The sequence below is a fragment of the Dermacentor andersoni genome, chromosome 4 (genome assembly GCF_023375885.2).
Source record: "Dermacentor andersoni chromosome 4, qqDerAnde1_hic_scaffold, whole genome shotgun sequence".
NCBI classification, from domain to species: Eukaryota; Metazoa; Arthropoda; class Arachnida; order Ixodida; family Ixodidae; genus Dermacentor; species Dermacentor andersoni.
The window spans coordinates 46,951,459-46,966,104 of record NC_092817.1 but is presented as its reverse complement, the minus strand read 5'-3'; the positions used below and the strand labels follow the sequence as shown (position 1 = coordinate 46,966,104).

At 41.3% G+C, this 14,646-nt stretch overlaps 1 protein-coding gene across 8 annotated transcripts in view; it reads left to right on the top strand.

The window, feature by feature from the left end:
• The window catches only part of ATP8A (ATPase phospholipid transporting 8A1), a 123,429-nt gene that overhangs the window by 86,580 nt on the left and 22,203 nt on the right, over window positions 1–14,646 (top strand). For all 8 annotated transcript variants that reach the window (XM_050184192.3, XM_050184194.3, XM_050184193.3 and 5 more), the window contains 13 exons: window positions 708–798; window positions 2,102–2,166; window positions 2,260–2,349; window positions 2,917–2,999; window positions 3,123–3,228; window positions 4,818–4,895; window positions 5,538–5,648; window positions 5,742–5,816; window positions 7,487–7,609; window positions 9,983–10,061; window positions 12,468–12,529; window positions 12,670–12,726; window positions 14,264–14,371. In XM_050184192.3, coding sequence (XP_050040149.1) covers window positions 708–798; window positions 2,102–2,166; window positions 2,260–2,349; window positions 2,917–2,999; window positions 3,123–3,228; window positions 4,818–4,895; window positions 5,538–5,648; window positions 5,742–5,816; window positions 7,487–7,609; window positions 9,983–10,061; window positions 12,468–12,529; window positions 12,670–12,726; window positions 14,264–14,371 — 1,128 coding nt within the window. The remainder of the gene's footprint in view (window positions 1–707; window positions 799–2,101; window positions 2,167–2,259; window positions 2,350–2,916; window positions 3,000–3,122; window positions 3,229–4,817; window positions 4,896–5,537; window positions 5,649–5,741; window positions 5,817–7,486; window positions 7,610–9,982; window positions 10,062–12,467; window positions 12,530–12,669; window positions 12,727–14,263; window positions 14,372–14,646) is intronic.

Here is a 14,646-nt window from a genome sequence, read left to right as displayed (position 1 = left end):
TTTGCAGCTGTTCGTTATGCACAATAATTTGTTATATCCAGCTTCAATAAATCCAGGTTCAACTGTAGTATGGTGAGTGGGTAAACATTAGGTCAGAGACATCCACAATAAAAGTAAAATGTTCTCCGTGAGATTGGCTTCCACCAAAGTGCCACTCTGTGCATTTCATTTAGATTAAAGCCACTCTCTTTCTACGAAGCATGCATGGAATTGCAAATTGATACTACTACACTTTTTGAGGCTTGTCAGTGTGGATTGCATAACATGTAAAACGCGTGCTACAGATACCTCAAGAAAGCACTGCTGCATTGTACAAGATGTGTGGTGGGCACATCCTCTGCAGGAGCTTGGGTTTTCTTTTTTTTTTTCCCTACCTCTGCAGTGAAGTCACGTAAAGGCCTCTTAGTTTTCTGTGATACCATTCATGCAACTTGTAACTTTAGATATTAATTCCAAGCGGGTTGCCATATATTATAATGCTATCTTCTTACGCTATGTACAAAAAGACGGGGACAGGAAAATAGGGACAAACAAATGGTTTTCATGTCCCCGTCTTTTCGAACATAGCGCAAGAAGAAAGAATGAACAGCCTCCGACTAGCCCTTTTCATTGCCCTTTTGAGATATGTTAACAGTATGTGAATAGGTGACCAAAAGGGCACTTTAATATAGTCTTCTTTTTTTTTTTTTTTTTTTTTTTGCGAACAGGGTGTTCCAGAAACAGTGGCTGACTTGCTGAAAGCTGACATCAAAGTTTGGGTATTGACTGGTGACAAGCAAGAAACTGCCATCAACATAGGTACGCCATATGATCTATTCTAACGATTGCAGAACTGGTGCAGTGGATTAAAATGAATCTCGACATAAGCAATTGAAGCATTACACGGAGTGCAGATTTAGTGGAGCTGTGACGCCACTCGGGAAAGTAACCGATGGGCATGCCCACTGAGCCACCTAAGTTGCAAATCAAATGGTGCTGAACCAAAATTTAAGCTTTGTGGCATTGACATAGTCATAAACAGTGCTGTTATATTTCTCATATGTTAGTAAAGTTTTTGTATAATTAAATCTTCGAATATTCCATTTGCATCTTTTCACTTTCCCTCATGACTAGAGGAATCCTCTTCCACTGGTCTCAGTGAAGCCTGAACATTTTTGCCCCAGCTCTCCAAGTGTTGCTGCTAGAAATTGGAAATAAGGAAGTGGTTGAAACAATTAGTTGTATTGATTAGCACTGCGCGTCATGAAAAGTGTGATGATCATTCTGACTGCTTGACAGCTTGTGCTGCAGATATGGAATTTTTTTGATGTTATTGTTAGACAATTTGTTATTTGCCATCTTTTCCTCGTACACTTGTTATCATGGACTGGAGATAAGGTTATTTGGTTTTAACAGCACTGAAACCTTGCTAACTGCAGTTTTTACTATCATTAGCATTTTGCAAATATTCAAATTTTTCAATTAGCAAATTAGATATTCTGCTATTCCATTCAGTCCTTGCCTCAGATACCTTCTATTGATTAAGTCATTGAATCAAATAACTGCTATTTTGAGATTTTTAAGTTTTCTTGAATAGTGTTCAAGTAATCTGCACCAACAGGGTGATAAGTTGCAAGCTGATATGAAACATGAGCATTATCTCCCTGCTGAATCAAGAATTGGTTGGCAAGAAATAGAAAGCCAGCTAGCATAACTTTATAGCTGCTGAATGATTCACATTATATTTAGAACTTGCAAAATTTATTGATTTGTATATTCCAGTGAGACCACTACGTGATTTGCGTTTGCTATTTTTAAAAATCAGTTATTTTAATCATCACTGTTTATGATTAAAGGATTCCGAGCATCACACATTGTGATTTTGAGGAAGCAAAACTGGTAAAATTTATAGCACAGCTTTGAGTGTACTTTCTATAAATAAAATTTCTGAGTGCATCAGGTTGCTTACCAGCATAAAATAATCTTCAGCTGCAAGGCCACTTCATTAGGCTGATCACAGCTGTATAATGCCAACCACACTTTCATGTTGCCTGCATAAATATGTCATTTCTTGAGTATGTCTGTGGGAATATATGTCATTGCTGTGTCCCTCCTATTTCAGGATACTCAACAAGGCTGATCTCTCAGTCAATGCCACTTCTAGTCATTAATGAAGACAGCTTGGATGTAAGCCTTTAATATATTTTTTTTTCATGATATGATTGCTTTCTCTGTAGCATAAGCAGTGAACTCCTTTTCCTTCTAATTTTTCATTTTCAGGGCACACGAGAAGCCGTTCATAAGCATGCCCATGACTTTGGTGATCTTCTGAGGAAAGAAAATGAGCTTGCCCTTGTGGTTGACGGAAAGGTACAAGCTCTTCATTGTCTCTTCTGTACTACCATATTTGCCTAAACATTTAACACTCCCCTTGTTTCTGGCTTGCCCTTGATGATCAATATGGTAAAGTGGGTGCTTATATTAAAAGCAAATCAATATTACAATGAACAAGCCAGAAATACTAGTTTCTTGCAGGCAAACTCAAAACTGAAACATTTCGGTCATTTCCGACATGAAAAAACATGACCAGCTTCAAATTATTACACACAATATCTTCAGAAATCGAGCAATCTAGTGCCATTGTGCCCTTCTCCTTATTTTTTAACGGTGCTTTTGTGTATGCTCTAAATATCTTTTTTTTTTCTAGAAAACCTGCTAGTCATTCCCTTCACCTGCAGATCTTCTTGTGTGTGTCACTATGCAATTATTGAGATTGCAAAGAAATATTTCGAAGAACTGATACAGCAGTCGTGAACAAAGCTTTCTCAGAGCCCCTTAAGGCTTCACAGAGCTCCGGTATCCGCTAAAAATGTTAGCCCGTGAATGTTCACATAATCAACGCAAGAAAAGATGTAAAACCAAGTAATCTCTGCGCAGACGCTGAAATATGCTCTGTCTTCTGATGTTCGGCGAGACTTTGTTGACATCGCACTTTCCTGCAAGGTCTGCATCTGCTGCCGGTAAGTTGTGCTCCTGAGTTAATGAGGATGGTACGCTAGAGCCTGGTAGGGAATTTTGTGCATGTGTTATGCACGCATTAAGCATTCGGGCAAGTGCTAAGATGGTTTTATTGTTCCCTCCAGGGTGTCCCCAATGCAGAAAGCAGAAATAGTGGACATGGTAAAGAATTCCACTCACTGCGTGACGTTGGCCATTGGTGATGGTGCCAATGATGTCGCCATGATCCAGGTGAGTTTTTACTTGCAGAACACCTTTGATTACTCGCACCTGTATGTTGCTAATGCATCTTGTAGGAGCATCAGGAATAAAATCAACAATAGACCAAATGTTTGGTTTATCGCTCCAGTTTGTTTATCTGTGTGCCTTACTCTATCCCTGTCATAAAAGTTTGCCTCACAACAGTAGACTTTTCTCTTCCCTATTATTGGCAGTAACTTGGAAACTAAGCAGTTAAGCTGTACAGTCGATCCCACTTATAATGATACTGGTTTTAACAACATATCGGATATAACAATGAACAGCCGATGCATTGTCAGCTTTCGTATGTGTTATAAGGTAAAAAATAAGCCACTTAAAACAGTGCTCCCATATCCCACGCTCTCGGTTATAACAATTGAATCTGGCTACAGGGTGCGTGCTCCAAAAGAAGAAAGACCGCAAAATCCCTGGGGGGAACCTGAGCCACTTTCTCACACCTATCTTTGGTGCCACGCAACCTACACGGCATGCCTTTGTCGCATCGCCTTGGGGAGGAAAAAATTCGATCCGTTTCATCACACATGTTTTTGTGCCATGCACCCCACACGGCATGCCTTCATCGCATCACATCACTGGCGTCAAGCGTCCCTCTCCCGTCTTTCTTCCACCCTAATGCCTGTGTCACCGACCCAGGATACGCTGAAGTGAGACCAGAGAGGAATCACCATACAGACCGGAGGCCGTGCAGGGTGTGCGGCACGAAGAGCAGGTGTGGCAAAGTGGCAGGGTTTTTTTTTTTTTTTTTTTTTTTTTTTTTTTTTTTTTTTTTTGTCTGGCTTTTACGGTTCTTTCTTCTTTTTTTTTTTGGTGTAGACACCCAGTAGCCAGATGTTTTATTATAGCGAATAATGCAGCATGGGTACATTTTAATGGTGAGTGCATTATTTTAGCAAAGAACACACACACAAAGTCCACAGTTGGGCAGCTGTCAGTTGTTACATCCAAGTATTGTAAAAACCAGTAATGCTATAGGTGAGTTCGACTGTACTTCTTTCTGCTTAATGAAAATTTTTGAATTTTTGTCCCCTCTACCTTCGGGGTGAAACTCAATTATGACAATTACCAGTTGTAAAAGTGGGGTTTTCTTGGCACTTAAATATTGTTATAAGTGGGTTCCACTGCAATCTGTTTCTCAGCACTTGGAAGAAAATTAGTAGTCATTCGTTAATTAAGATTGGTTTATGCTTAAGCATATGACGTCACAGAGGGCAGTGCGATATGCTAGCAACACATCCAAACTGTCTGTCCACTTTTGCTTGAAAATTTCCCTTGATTATTCAATGTTAAAAGCCTTTTCCCGGTCGGGGGGCTTGCCATAGAACTCTGGGCTTTACACTATTCAATGATAATAGTAGATAGAAAGGCCTTTTTGCTAAAAACGGTAACACAAACTTTGTGATCGTGATCTGTGTGGGATAAATGATAATGCAAGGTGATCAGTTCAGATTGTAATCCTGTGCTACTAACATATTGTGGTGTCCATTGGAGTTTTGTTTCATTGCGGTGACATATAACTTTCAAAGCTTTCAAAAGAATGATTGCTTACTCTTCATTTGCAGGCTGCTCATGTAGGTATTGGCATCAGTGGCATGGAAGGCTTGCAAGCTGCCTGTGCCTCCGACTATTCTATTGCACAGGTGAGCGGTACTGTCTTTGCAGAGTTGTTTTCTGTTTTGTCTTTTTGTGAAGCATAAACAAACTATGTAAAGCTAGTCCTAGTAGTACACATTTAGGGATGCCAGCTTTTGGAAACTGCTCACATTATTCAGTGCACCTTTTTTTCACACATTCACTGCAGCATGGATCACTGGGTTATGGTGATTATTCCTCTTCTGTGTGGCTCTCAATATACAGACGTTTTCTGTCATGTGGATACATTGTCCTTTGAAAAATCAACACTGGCAAAAGATGTTGCCTCGAATTTCAAGTGTAGTCGTGCCATCTCCCTGGAGCTCAAGAAAGATGCGAAAGTGTGCAAATTGCCATCGGGTCACAGCGCTTTTGAGAGGCATGGCATGCAACCTACCAATGGGTTGTGAGACACAGAAATATGAAACTCAAAAAGTTCTGTCACGATGGACATGTTTAAGCACAAGATATGTTACGGTAACCTGATAAAAGGCCCCCCCCCGTAAGTGAGGAAGCATACAGTCTTTACAAGGCTATCATTGCATAGTCTGCTAAAGTTGTGGCTAGATTTATTTGACAATTTCCTAAGCGTTAACGTCAGGAAATGTTGAATCAGACTTAATCTCCCTTGTGTTCAATGCCTCATGCAGTTCCGATTTCTGCGTCGTCTACTCTTCGTTCACGGAGCCTGGAACCACAACCGAATGTGCAGGTTGATTCTCTACTCATTTCACAAGAACATATGTCTCTATGTCATTGAGGTGAGACTACTTCGGCTTTATCTCCTGCTGAAGTCTTGCTCAGTTTTTGACCTGCTGTGTACGTAACTGATATGTGTTTGCTCGGATCTACAGTTGTGGTTCGCGGCCGTGAGCGGATGGTCTGGACAAACTTTGTTCGAGAGGTGGTCAATCGGCATGTATAACGTGGTGAGTAGAGATTGCAATGTCATCCAGTGTAAGGCTGTGCACAGTAAATGCTTGGATTGAATGAAATAGGTGCAGAAAATGAAATTAATGCGTGTGTCCCTGAAAACCTTAGTTCTTCTTAAACTGCAGGGTATGCAAGGTATTTGAGAACATAATGACGTCAGGAATAGCAAGAACATTTCAGTCAAGAATTGAGGTATTCGTCCCAAATATTTTAACTTTTTTTTTTTTTAACTGCTGTTTTCTAAGGCTGTTCAACAAAACCACCTTCGGCTTCAATTATTGACCAAATTCAACTTCGATAATGGCTGCATGCTTGGGTTACATAGCGCATGTTAATGTTGGGCAGTGCTTCTGCAATAGCAGCTTTAGCAAGATTGTAAACATTGTGTGGTTGATTATTAGTCTCCATCTCAATGATGCTGCTCATACATGGCAGTGTGGCGGGTTTATGTTGGAAACTAGGAACGCCACATTGAGGGTGACGTGGCCTCAAACGTTCACCAGCCAGCCACTCTTGGGTCACACAGGCCCTGTGGGAGCAAGAAAATCTATTGCTTAGGAGTGCACGTAATGGCAATGTGTGCAGAAAGCTTGGCTTTTGACTCTGCCACTTCAGTCTGCTCGGCAATGGATAATAGGCCTCTCAGGGTTCTCGTTCATCATGGCCTCCACTTGCTGGACAAACTTGAAAATGCCTGAATGGCAAGTGACCACTGGCAGCGCTTATTTTGCTTTGTCTGAAATGAATTGGCCATAAACTGTTGTCTTACCCAAAAGAGATTGGATTTGGCACCCTTTAAGAAGGTGGTGATCTCCAAGCCACTGTGGTCCTCATGTAAGAAGACTAGGACTGCATGTGGATTCATCTCCTGTGTCAGACTGGAAGCTGACACCCTGGGATAAGTGTGCTAGACAGGCGACAAAGGGGTTGGTGAAGACGAAGTTAGGAGCCTAGACAGATGGAATTAGAATGCTGATGTCTATGGCAATATTAAGCTGTGTCCTCAAATACCTTGTGTACCCGGTAGTTCTTTTGCTAAAATAGCACTGTAGTGCAAATTTACAGTGATATAATGTATGATGCACCTAGTCTGAGGCCATACCTTGTAGTGTACAACTTCATGCAAGGCTGTTACAGCCTTTTCAAGCAGCCTAGGAGGATGTAGGGGTGGCCATCCTTATAATCATCATGATCGTCACCATCAGCCTATCTGCAAGAGCCAAGGCAATTTTCAGAGGCCTCCAGTTACTACGCCTGTCCTGTATTGGCCACTTTCACGCCATGCCCAAAGAATTCCTAATCTCATCACTTCATCTATTCCTTTGCCGTCCTCGACCACATTTACTTTTTTTTTATTGCGTATCGTGTTACCTAGACAGGCATCTGGCTATCAGTTTTATGCATTACATGACCTACCCATTTGCACTAATTCCCCATAACCTCATGTATAATGTGTACTCCTACTTGATATTTTATCTGTACTGCTATCTTTCAAACATTGCAGCTTTCATTTTCCCTTTCCACTGCTCAATCCGCAGTCATTAGCTTCCTTTCAGCTTTTATTGCTGCCTCCTCTTTTCAGCATTTGAAGCCAGCAATATGCAGTAGTGCACCTTTAAAAGGATGTCAGTAAGCTGCTGTACGGGTGCAACGTTTTGCTTTGCAGATGTTCACCGCAGCTCCTCCCCTCGCCATCGGCCTCTTTGATCGCACCTGCAGTGCAGAGGTGATGATGAAGTACCCCGCACTGTACAAGTCATCTCAGAATGCTGAAGGCTTCAATGCCAAGGTAAAATAGCATCACCAATGGTTATGTTTAGGGGTGTGTGAATGCCGAGTAGATTTCTGATCAAATATAGAATTGAATCAGGAAGAAAAAAAAAAAAAAAACCTACCGAATATCATATCGAATGTTGAATACCAGAAAATTTAGTGCTTACAAATTTTGGGCAAGAAAAGACAGTGCTGCACATGCTTGAGAGTCTCCTAGTATTGCAGAACAAGAACATAGCGAGCTATCAGCTAAATCAGGTGCATAGAAATCAGCATATACAGTACGGTCTACTCTTATTAAAGAGAATTCCAAATTAGTGTGCTAGCCCTGATTACAGCTAAGTTCCAGTATCTGAAACCCTGAAAAATATTTCTTATCCATAGAATGTCTGTTGAACAAAATCAGTTGCTTTTTTTCTCTAAAGCTGACGTACTTAAAGACGTACTGAATACCAGTGACATTCTATGTTTAATAGTGGGCCCGTGTTTTATGGCAATTTTTTATAGCACAGACGTTTTGCTTTCCAGTTTTTCTCCAAAATATTGACACATGAACTCATTTATCTTTTACGGGTGACCGCTTTTAACATCTAAGAAATGTTATTGCTCAGAACAGGACGCGTCTACATGTATCGGAAGTTTCTAGAATGTTATCGATGTTTCTATCTGCTGTCTGTTGTCGCCGAACCTTGTGTAATCTGATTGCATGTATGCGCGACGCGAATGGTGTAGAACTTTGTGGAAGGCACGCGGGTCCCAGTGGTTACACTGGAACATTCAACTACTGATCTGTAAAAGCCGACACGCTTGACCCGCTGATCAGATTTTGACGAACGCCAACTGTGTTCGCCATTGTCGCCGTTCTTTAAGTGTAGCGTGTTTTTGTGGGCACAGGTTCGCCGAATAAAAGTTAGTAGTTAGTTTTGTCTTTCACAGTATTGCTACTGTGTTCTTGATACGTCACTCCATGTGACAATATGGAAAGGCTTCCCCACCATTAGAGCAGGTGGGTTATCATAAGGTCAATCTGCACAACAGGTGAAAGTGCCGACCACACATCACGTGACTTAGATCACCACTCTGTGAGTAGCCATCCTTGGTGCTGTGCAGTTCAACCGCGGTCGGTGCCGACGGTAAAGAGCAGGCACTGTTGCATTGTCAGGTTCAGCATGGTTTACCACCTGCCAAAGATTCTGAAATTGGGAGGGTCACGATAAGTTCGCGCAGTGCGGTGCCATTCTTTGAATTGTGGCATTTGAGTGCTTTGTGTGCATCCTCGCATCGAGCCGACGTTGGGGAGCGCATGTAGCAGGGCAGAAGCGCTCAGAGAGACGATGTCTGTGACCGCGTAAGCCGGGGTTCGGTACCCCTTTTGCACCAAAAACAACGAAGTGAGGCGCTTGCTTGCGTTGCGTTGAGCACGAGGAACTTCGCGGCACATGCGGCACTGCACGAGTGTCTGCGCCGAATATACCGAATATTCGAGAAATCAAATGGTAGATTTTTGATTCACGAATAATTCGAACGTTCAATATTCGATTCGATTTGGTGATGAATAACCGAGTATTTGCACTGCCCTAGAACTTATGTTGCATTTTGCCGCAAAACAGCAGTGAAGCAATATAGTATGTGTCAGCCTGTTTGATGGTATGTACATACAAGACAGCGTGTGCTTAAATTTGCTTTCAGCGTTAAACCCTGTGCTGCTTTTGCTGGTGTTGTGGCCAGCTGCTGACGAGAGAGAGAGGAAAGATTTTATTGACAGATAAGGCAGAGAGGTCGGCCTGAGCTGGTGCACTCTAGTCTGCTACTGGGCTGCTGACAAGCTGTGAAAACAAGTATGATGTAATTACCATTACAAGGAAATCTCTACATCGTAAAGGTTAGCGATGCCTTGGAGTTCAGGCACAATCACTTAATTCAGTCTGATAATGAGAAAAGCAAAGAAAGATGCAGAAATTATCTTTTTCTTTCATTCTTGTTTCGGTGTATTGTTTCTCTTATTATGGCTTGTAGGTTTAAAATTGCAGCGTACCATACTACATCCATTCATGCAGGCCTACCAATTGGTGAGGCAACTCACCCCGCACTAGGGCAGGTTAAATTTAGTGATGGCTGCAGCGAAGGTAACAAGGAATATTAAATAAAACCTTTCCTGGTCATCAGATGTTGAATATTTGTTTCGAGAGTCTTGGTGCAGTGACCTGGAGGTAGCCGCAAGGCTAATTCTTGTAAAGCCTGTTCCCCGTCAAGATTTCTGATGTGCCTTATGCTTACCAAGTAGTAGCAGCAATTATGTTTTGAGAAAACACTGTTTCTGTCACTTTTGCCGTACCCGCTTTCTTTTAGTCATCTGTACCTTATTTTTGACTTGGCTGCCAACTTGCAGGTGTTCTGGGTCTGGATCATCGATGCCATCTACCACTCAATAGTGCTGTTCTGGCTGACCATGCTGGGAGTAAAGCAGGGCAAGTCATGCTTCTAACCGTATTGCATCGAAAGTCACGACTAGAGCATGCCGCATGTAGCTGGTACTACAGCTCAGAGTTTACATCTAGTGCTTAACACTAATTTTCAATCTTTCCTGCCATACAACCTATTGTGTCGTGACCCCCATCACCTCCTGGCCTTTCACTGCAGTTCCACAAGCTCTTCAGCTTTAGCTCATAATAGTAAAGTGAAAAACTGACGCTCAAAATGGACGCTAACAGTTTTTTTTAGCAGACTTCTTACCTGTAAACTTTTACAAATTCGTCATAAAATGCCTGTTTCTCATAGTTTGTTTACAATGTGTGCGATTGTCACGTTGACACCAATAATTTTATGATTTTTCATTTGTGGCCAGTTTACAGCAAAATGATTTTAAAACACTACAAATTCCTTCGCCCACCGATTGTGCAGAAGCTGATTTTCAAATCTGCTCATTTATTCTGACCTACCAGCAGCAGTGCAATTCTTTCAGAACCAGTGCACAACAGCAACTGAAATTGCAGCCTCTGTTCTGTTAATATTTCATTAAAAAAAACAGGGAGTACGCTTAAAGCTTTGCCTTTAAGAGTGGAACACAATACCATTCAAAGATCCCTGACTGCTTCTCACGCTTCCCGGCAGCTGCAGCTTATGTAACTGTAATGTTTACCGGGAAATGCTGGCAGCGAACGCTATTCACGAAGGCGAGCTTTCTGGTAAAAATGCGGCCTTTTGTGTGGGCCGGTCCCGGAGGTAGTGCAAAGCTGTACCAAGAAAATTACATCATTTTCAGGTTTCTGGTATTGTTTTGCGCTTTTAATATTTATGTCTGAGATGATTTAACATAGAAGGCATGCACAGTCGGTGTTTTGTTTCATGACAGTTGTTTGAAGGCTGTCATTCTCAACATCTTCAGGAATAGATTTGCCAAGAATGTAAGACAAGGTATGAGCAACTTTAGTGATAGAATGGTGTGGCAATATAACCCACATATACATTATGTCATATACCTTATGTCATATGTCAAGGTGTGGCAGATACCTAAACATATACAGAAATTTTTGCTCACAGACAACTCCATCAACACTGAATTTTCTGCAATATGGGCCCCTAATGCTATCGTGTTAAAATGTTCATTGACATTTCCGTTTGCTTGTGACGCAGATCATTTTCCACAATGTCCCTAGATAAAAAAGTATGTGATGTTCTTTTCTTGAATACACAGTTAATATCTCCACTATTACAATAAATTTTGTATTTTTCACTCATATTTATTCCTTTTTTGGCGTCGATTGCAGTATTTGTCAACTGGTAAGGTTAGCAGGTCTGAGATTTGGACTGACCTTTGCTGATACATATTTAGTATATAAAAATGTTAGTGTGAGCGGCACAATTATAAAAAAACGTTTTATACTCCATTTCCTTCATTCGCATTTGCAACCAAAAAAGTAGTGAGCCGTATGAAAGAAAGGTAAGGGTGTGTATCATGTAATTTGATGTAACAGTGTCTCATACTTTTATATCACAAAATATGATTTAAGTGTTACATGTAAGTCCGTATATCTGAGCCTATTTACCACCAAAAGAACAGAGTGGTAAGTATCCACAACCATACTGTTCAAGCGCATCACTTGTGCGTTTAACAAAATGTAAGATGTCGCATACTGAAAGTACAAAGGTGCATGAATAATATGTGATTTGACGTAACCTTATGTCCGCAAGTTGTAATTGAAACATATCTTGTAGTTCTTTCATAGAAGTCATCACGAATAAAGAAAACTGCGTAGTGAAAGATGTGGAGTGAGGGCTCCGTGAGTGTATTGTACTTGCATAGCTTTTCTGAAGCATTGCTTGCTAAGTATGAAATCGAGTATAGGTGTTTCAGATGTGCCTGCTCGGAAAGCGATGTTTAGCATTCCGTACTGCTACGTCTTGTGCCTGCACTGGGGTCTTATCACATTTGCACATTCCTTGAGCAGATGTTGTTTCCTGGTTCTGCTGTGTTATCGTTTACTTGCAGTCATTTCTATCTGTGTGGAGCACATCAAAGAGTCTGGGACATCATACAGCGTTACCTGAGGCCCATAATGTTTGCAGTATGTAATGGACAAGGCGTACTAATAATGCACCAGTCACTTGATTTAGACTTAAAAGGACGTGATCTATCTAAAACCACCGAACATTTAGGGTATAGCTGGATGATGTCGTGAGGATTTCTACACTCGAACATGTTTTCCTTACTGGAGAATTTTATCTGAATGAAGAAAATGAATCATATGTGTTAGTTACCATTGAAACAATTTGTTGCGACCGAAATAAATGTACTTTTAGGCTGTAATATGCTCGTCATTCAAATAAGTAAAGGGGCTATGCAATTTTGACTTACGTTGGCATTGATGACACAGATGTTGCATGGGCGAATGGAAGAGACGGTGGATACCTCATGTTTGGAAACATGGTGTACACTGTGAGTCTTCGAGTCATTTTTCTTTCCTTCTTTAGTTTAGCGACTTGAGTAATTCAGCAAAATCTGTATCGGGTAAGAAAGTGCTCACCATTTGTTTTGTTTTTCTCTTTTATTACATTGTGCATGCATTACTTTTCCAGTACGTCGTGGTGACTGTGTGCCTGAAGGCTGGCCTGGAGATGAACTCTTGGACTTGGGTAAGGCTAACCTGACTGCTTGATGCGCTTTAATAAAAGGACACCAAAGGTGAACATTACCAGGCCTCAGAAAAAATTTTTTGAAGATAGTAAAAATAATTTGCCGATCTGTTAATAAGGTTCCTGTGAACATGAAAGCCAAATATTATTGTACTTCATTCAGCAGAGAATTTAGTCTCATGTCAAAAGCAGCGAACAGTCACTTGCTCTCGCATCCACAATATCGCCATGCAGCGTCAGCGAAAGCACTTGGCCCGCCAACACTATCGGCTGATTTCATGATTGTGAGAACGTTCTCAGTAATACATAATTACTAATTTTGAGTTAAATAAATGAAAAATATGTATGCCTACAATCTCGGATAGACAGGAAGAATAATTTCATCTTTGCACTGCGTGTAGCTGCATTCACGCGGCTTCCTAGATGGCAGCGGGGTGCTACGTAGCATAGTCTACTGCGGCCGCCGCGACACTCAACTTTCGGCCGGGGCTTTGCCCTCTTGGCTTCTCAGCTGTGCAGCTTCCAGTGCACTAGCGGAGAAGAAAGCAGAGAGGACGCTGGATATCTGTGTGCTAACTCCACTTCTAGTTGAAGGATTCAAGAAATTTCTGTGGCATGAGATTCATGGGACAGTGTACTTTAATAGTGAGGACACGCTAAGCTAAGCTGATAGATTGGTGTCCCAAAAGGTACAAAGCTTCACATTTACTGGGAACAGAGTTTCCTGAAGAGGGAGCTATAGCTCGGGCCAACTCTGATGCTACCCATTCAAATACATGTAAAATACAGAAATACTTTTGAGACAACCCCTCGGCTAATTGGAATGAAATTTGCTTTGGAGCGAAAGTTAAATCCTAGCAACTGGAGAAAGCAAAATTTTGATTTAATGCCTGAAACTTTTATTACAAAGATTGCTGAAAATCTGCAAGTTTCAAAAATGTAGAAGTGCGGTGTTTACAAATCTGTAACTTCTCACCAAAAACAGATGTTGCAGTTCTGTAAACTGCATATGTTAGAGCACCTAAAGTGCACAAATTTAATATATAAATTTACAGGTTACATGAATTTGTTACAATGTTTACAAAGGTCTTGTAAAATTCCTGCTCCCATATTATAATGTTATTTTTCTGAGCAGTGTATAATACAGCAGTTTTGCCATTTATCAGTGGCAAATAATTGTGGTAATAAAAGGACAATTACATTGCATTTGAATCTGAAAGAAAATGCACTCTGGTCAATTCTATTTCTAACTGAAGAATTAATGCTACCTTGCCACACTGTGCTGGAGGCACATCAAAAAGGAAAGTTTGACCTTTGTTTTCTCTTATAGTAAATAACCCTTTTTTTTTTTCATCAGATAACTGTTAATTCAGGGTTTGAAATATTGTGTGACTAGCATAAATTAATGTTGGGCTCTTGTCTAGTGTCCCTTTAAGCATGCCTGTCTTGCTTCCTTGTCTACTGCGTGGTGAATCTGGATGGTTGACAGGTTTTTTGCAGTAACCATCCCCCCCCCCCTTTTTTTCTTTTTTGCAAGCCTGTGCACATGGCCATCTGGGGAAGCATCGGCATGTGGATACTGTTCCTACTCATCTACTGCAACATATGGCCAGTGCTGCCCATCGCTCCAGACATGGCTGGCATGGTGCGTACAGATAGCAACGCAGTTTTGAACATCATCTTGTCTTAATGGTAGCCTTGGAAGTGGCCTGTCCTAGCACAGTAACTGTTAGTTCTGCGCATGTTATCATTATTAGACGAACAGAAAAACAATGGTAAGCTGTATCAGGGACCCAGCCACAGTGGGGTATGGGAAACGTCTTGTGCGGGCTGCAGGCCGTGTCTGCAGTGGTGTAGCCAGGAGGCGGCACACCGGACACAAGCAACCATCCCTCCCCCTCCCCCGAAAAAGGATTTCTG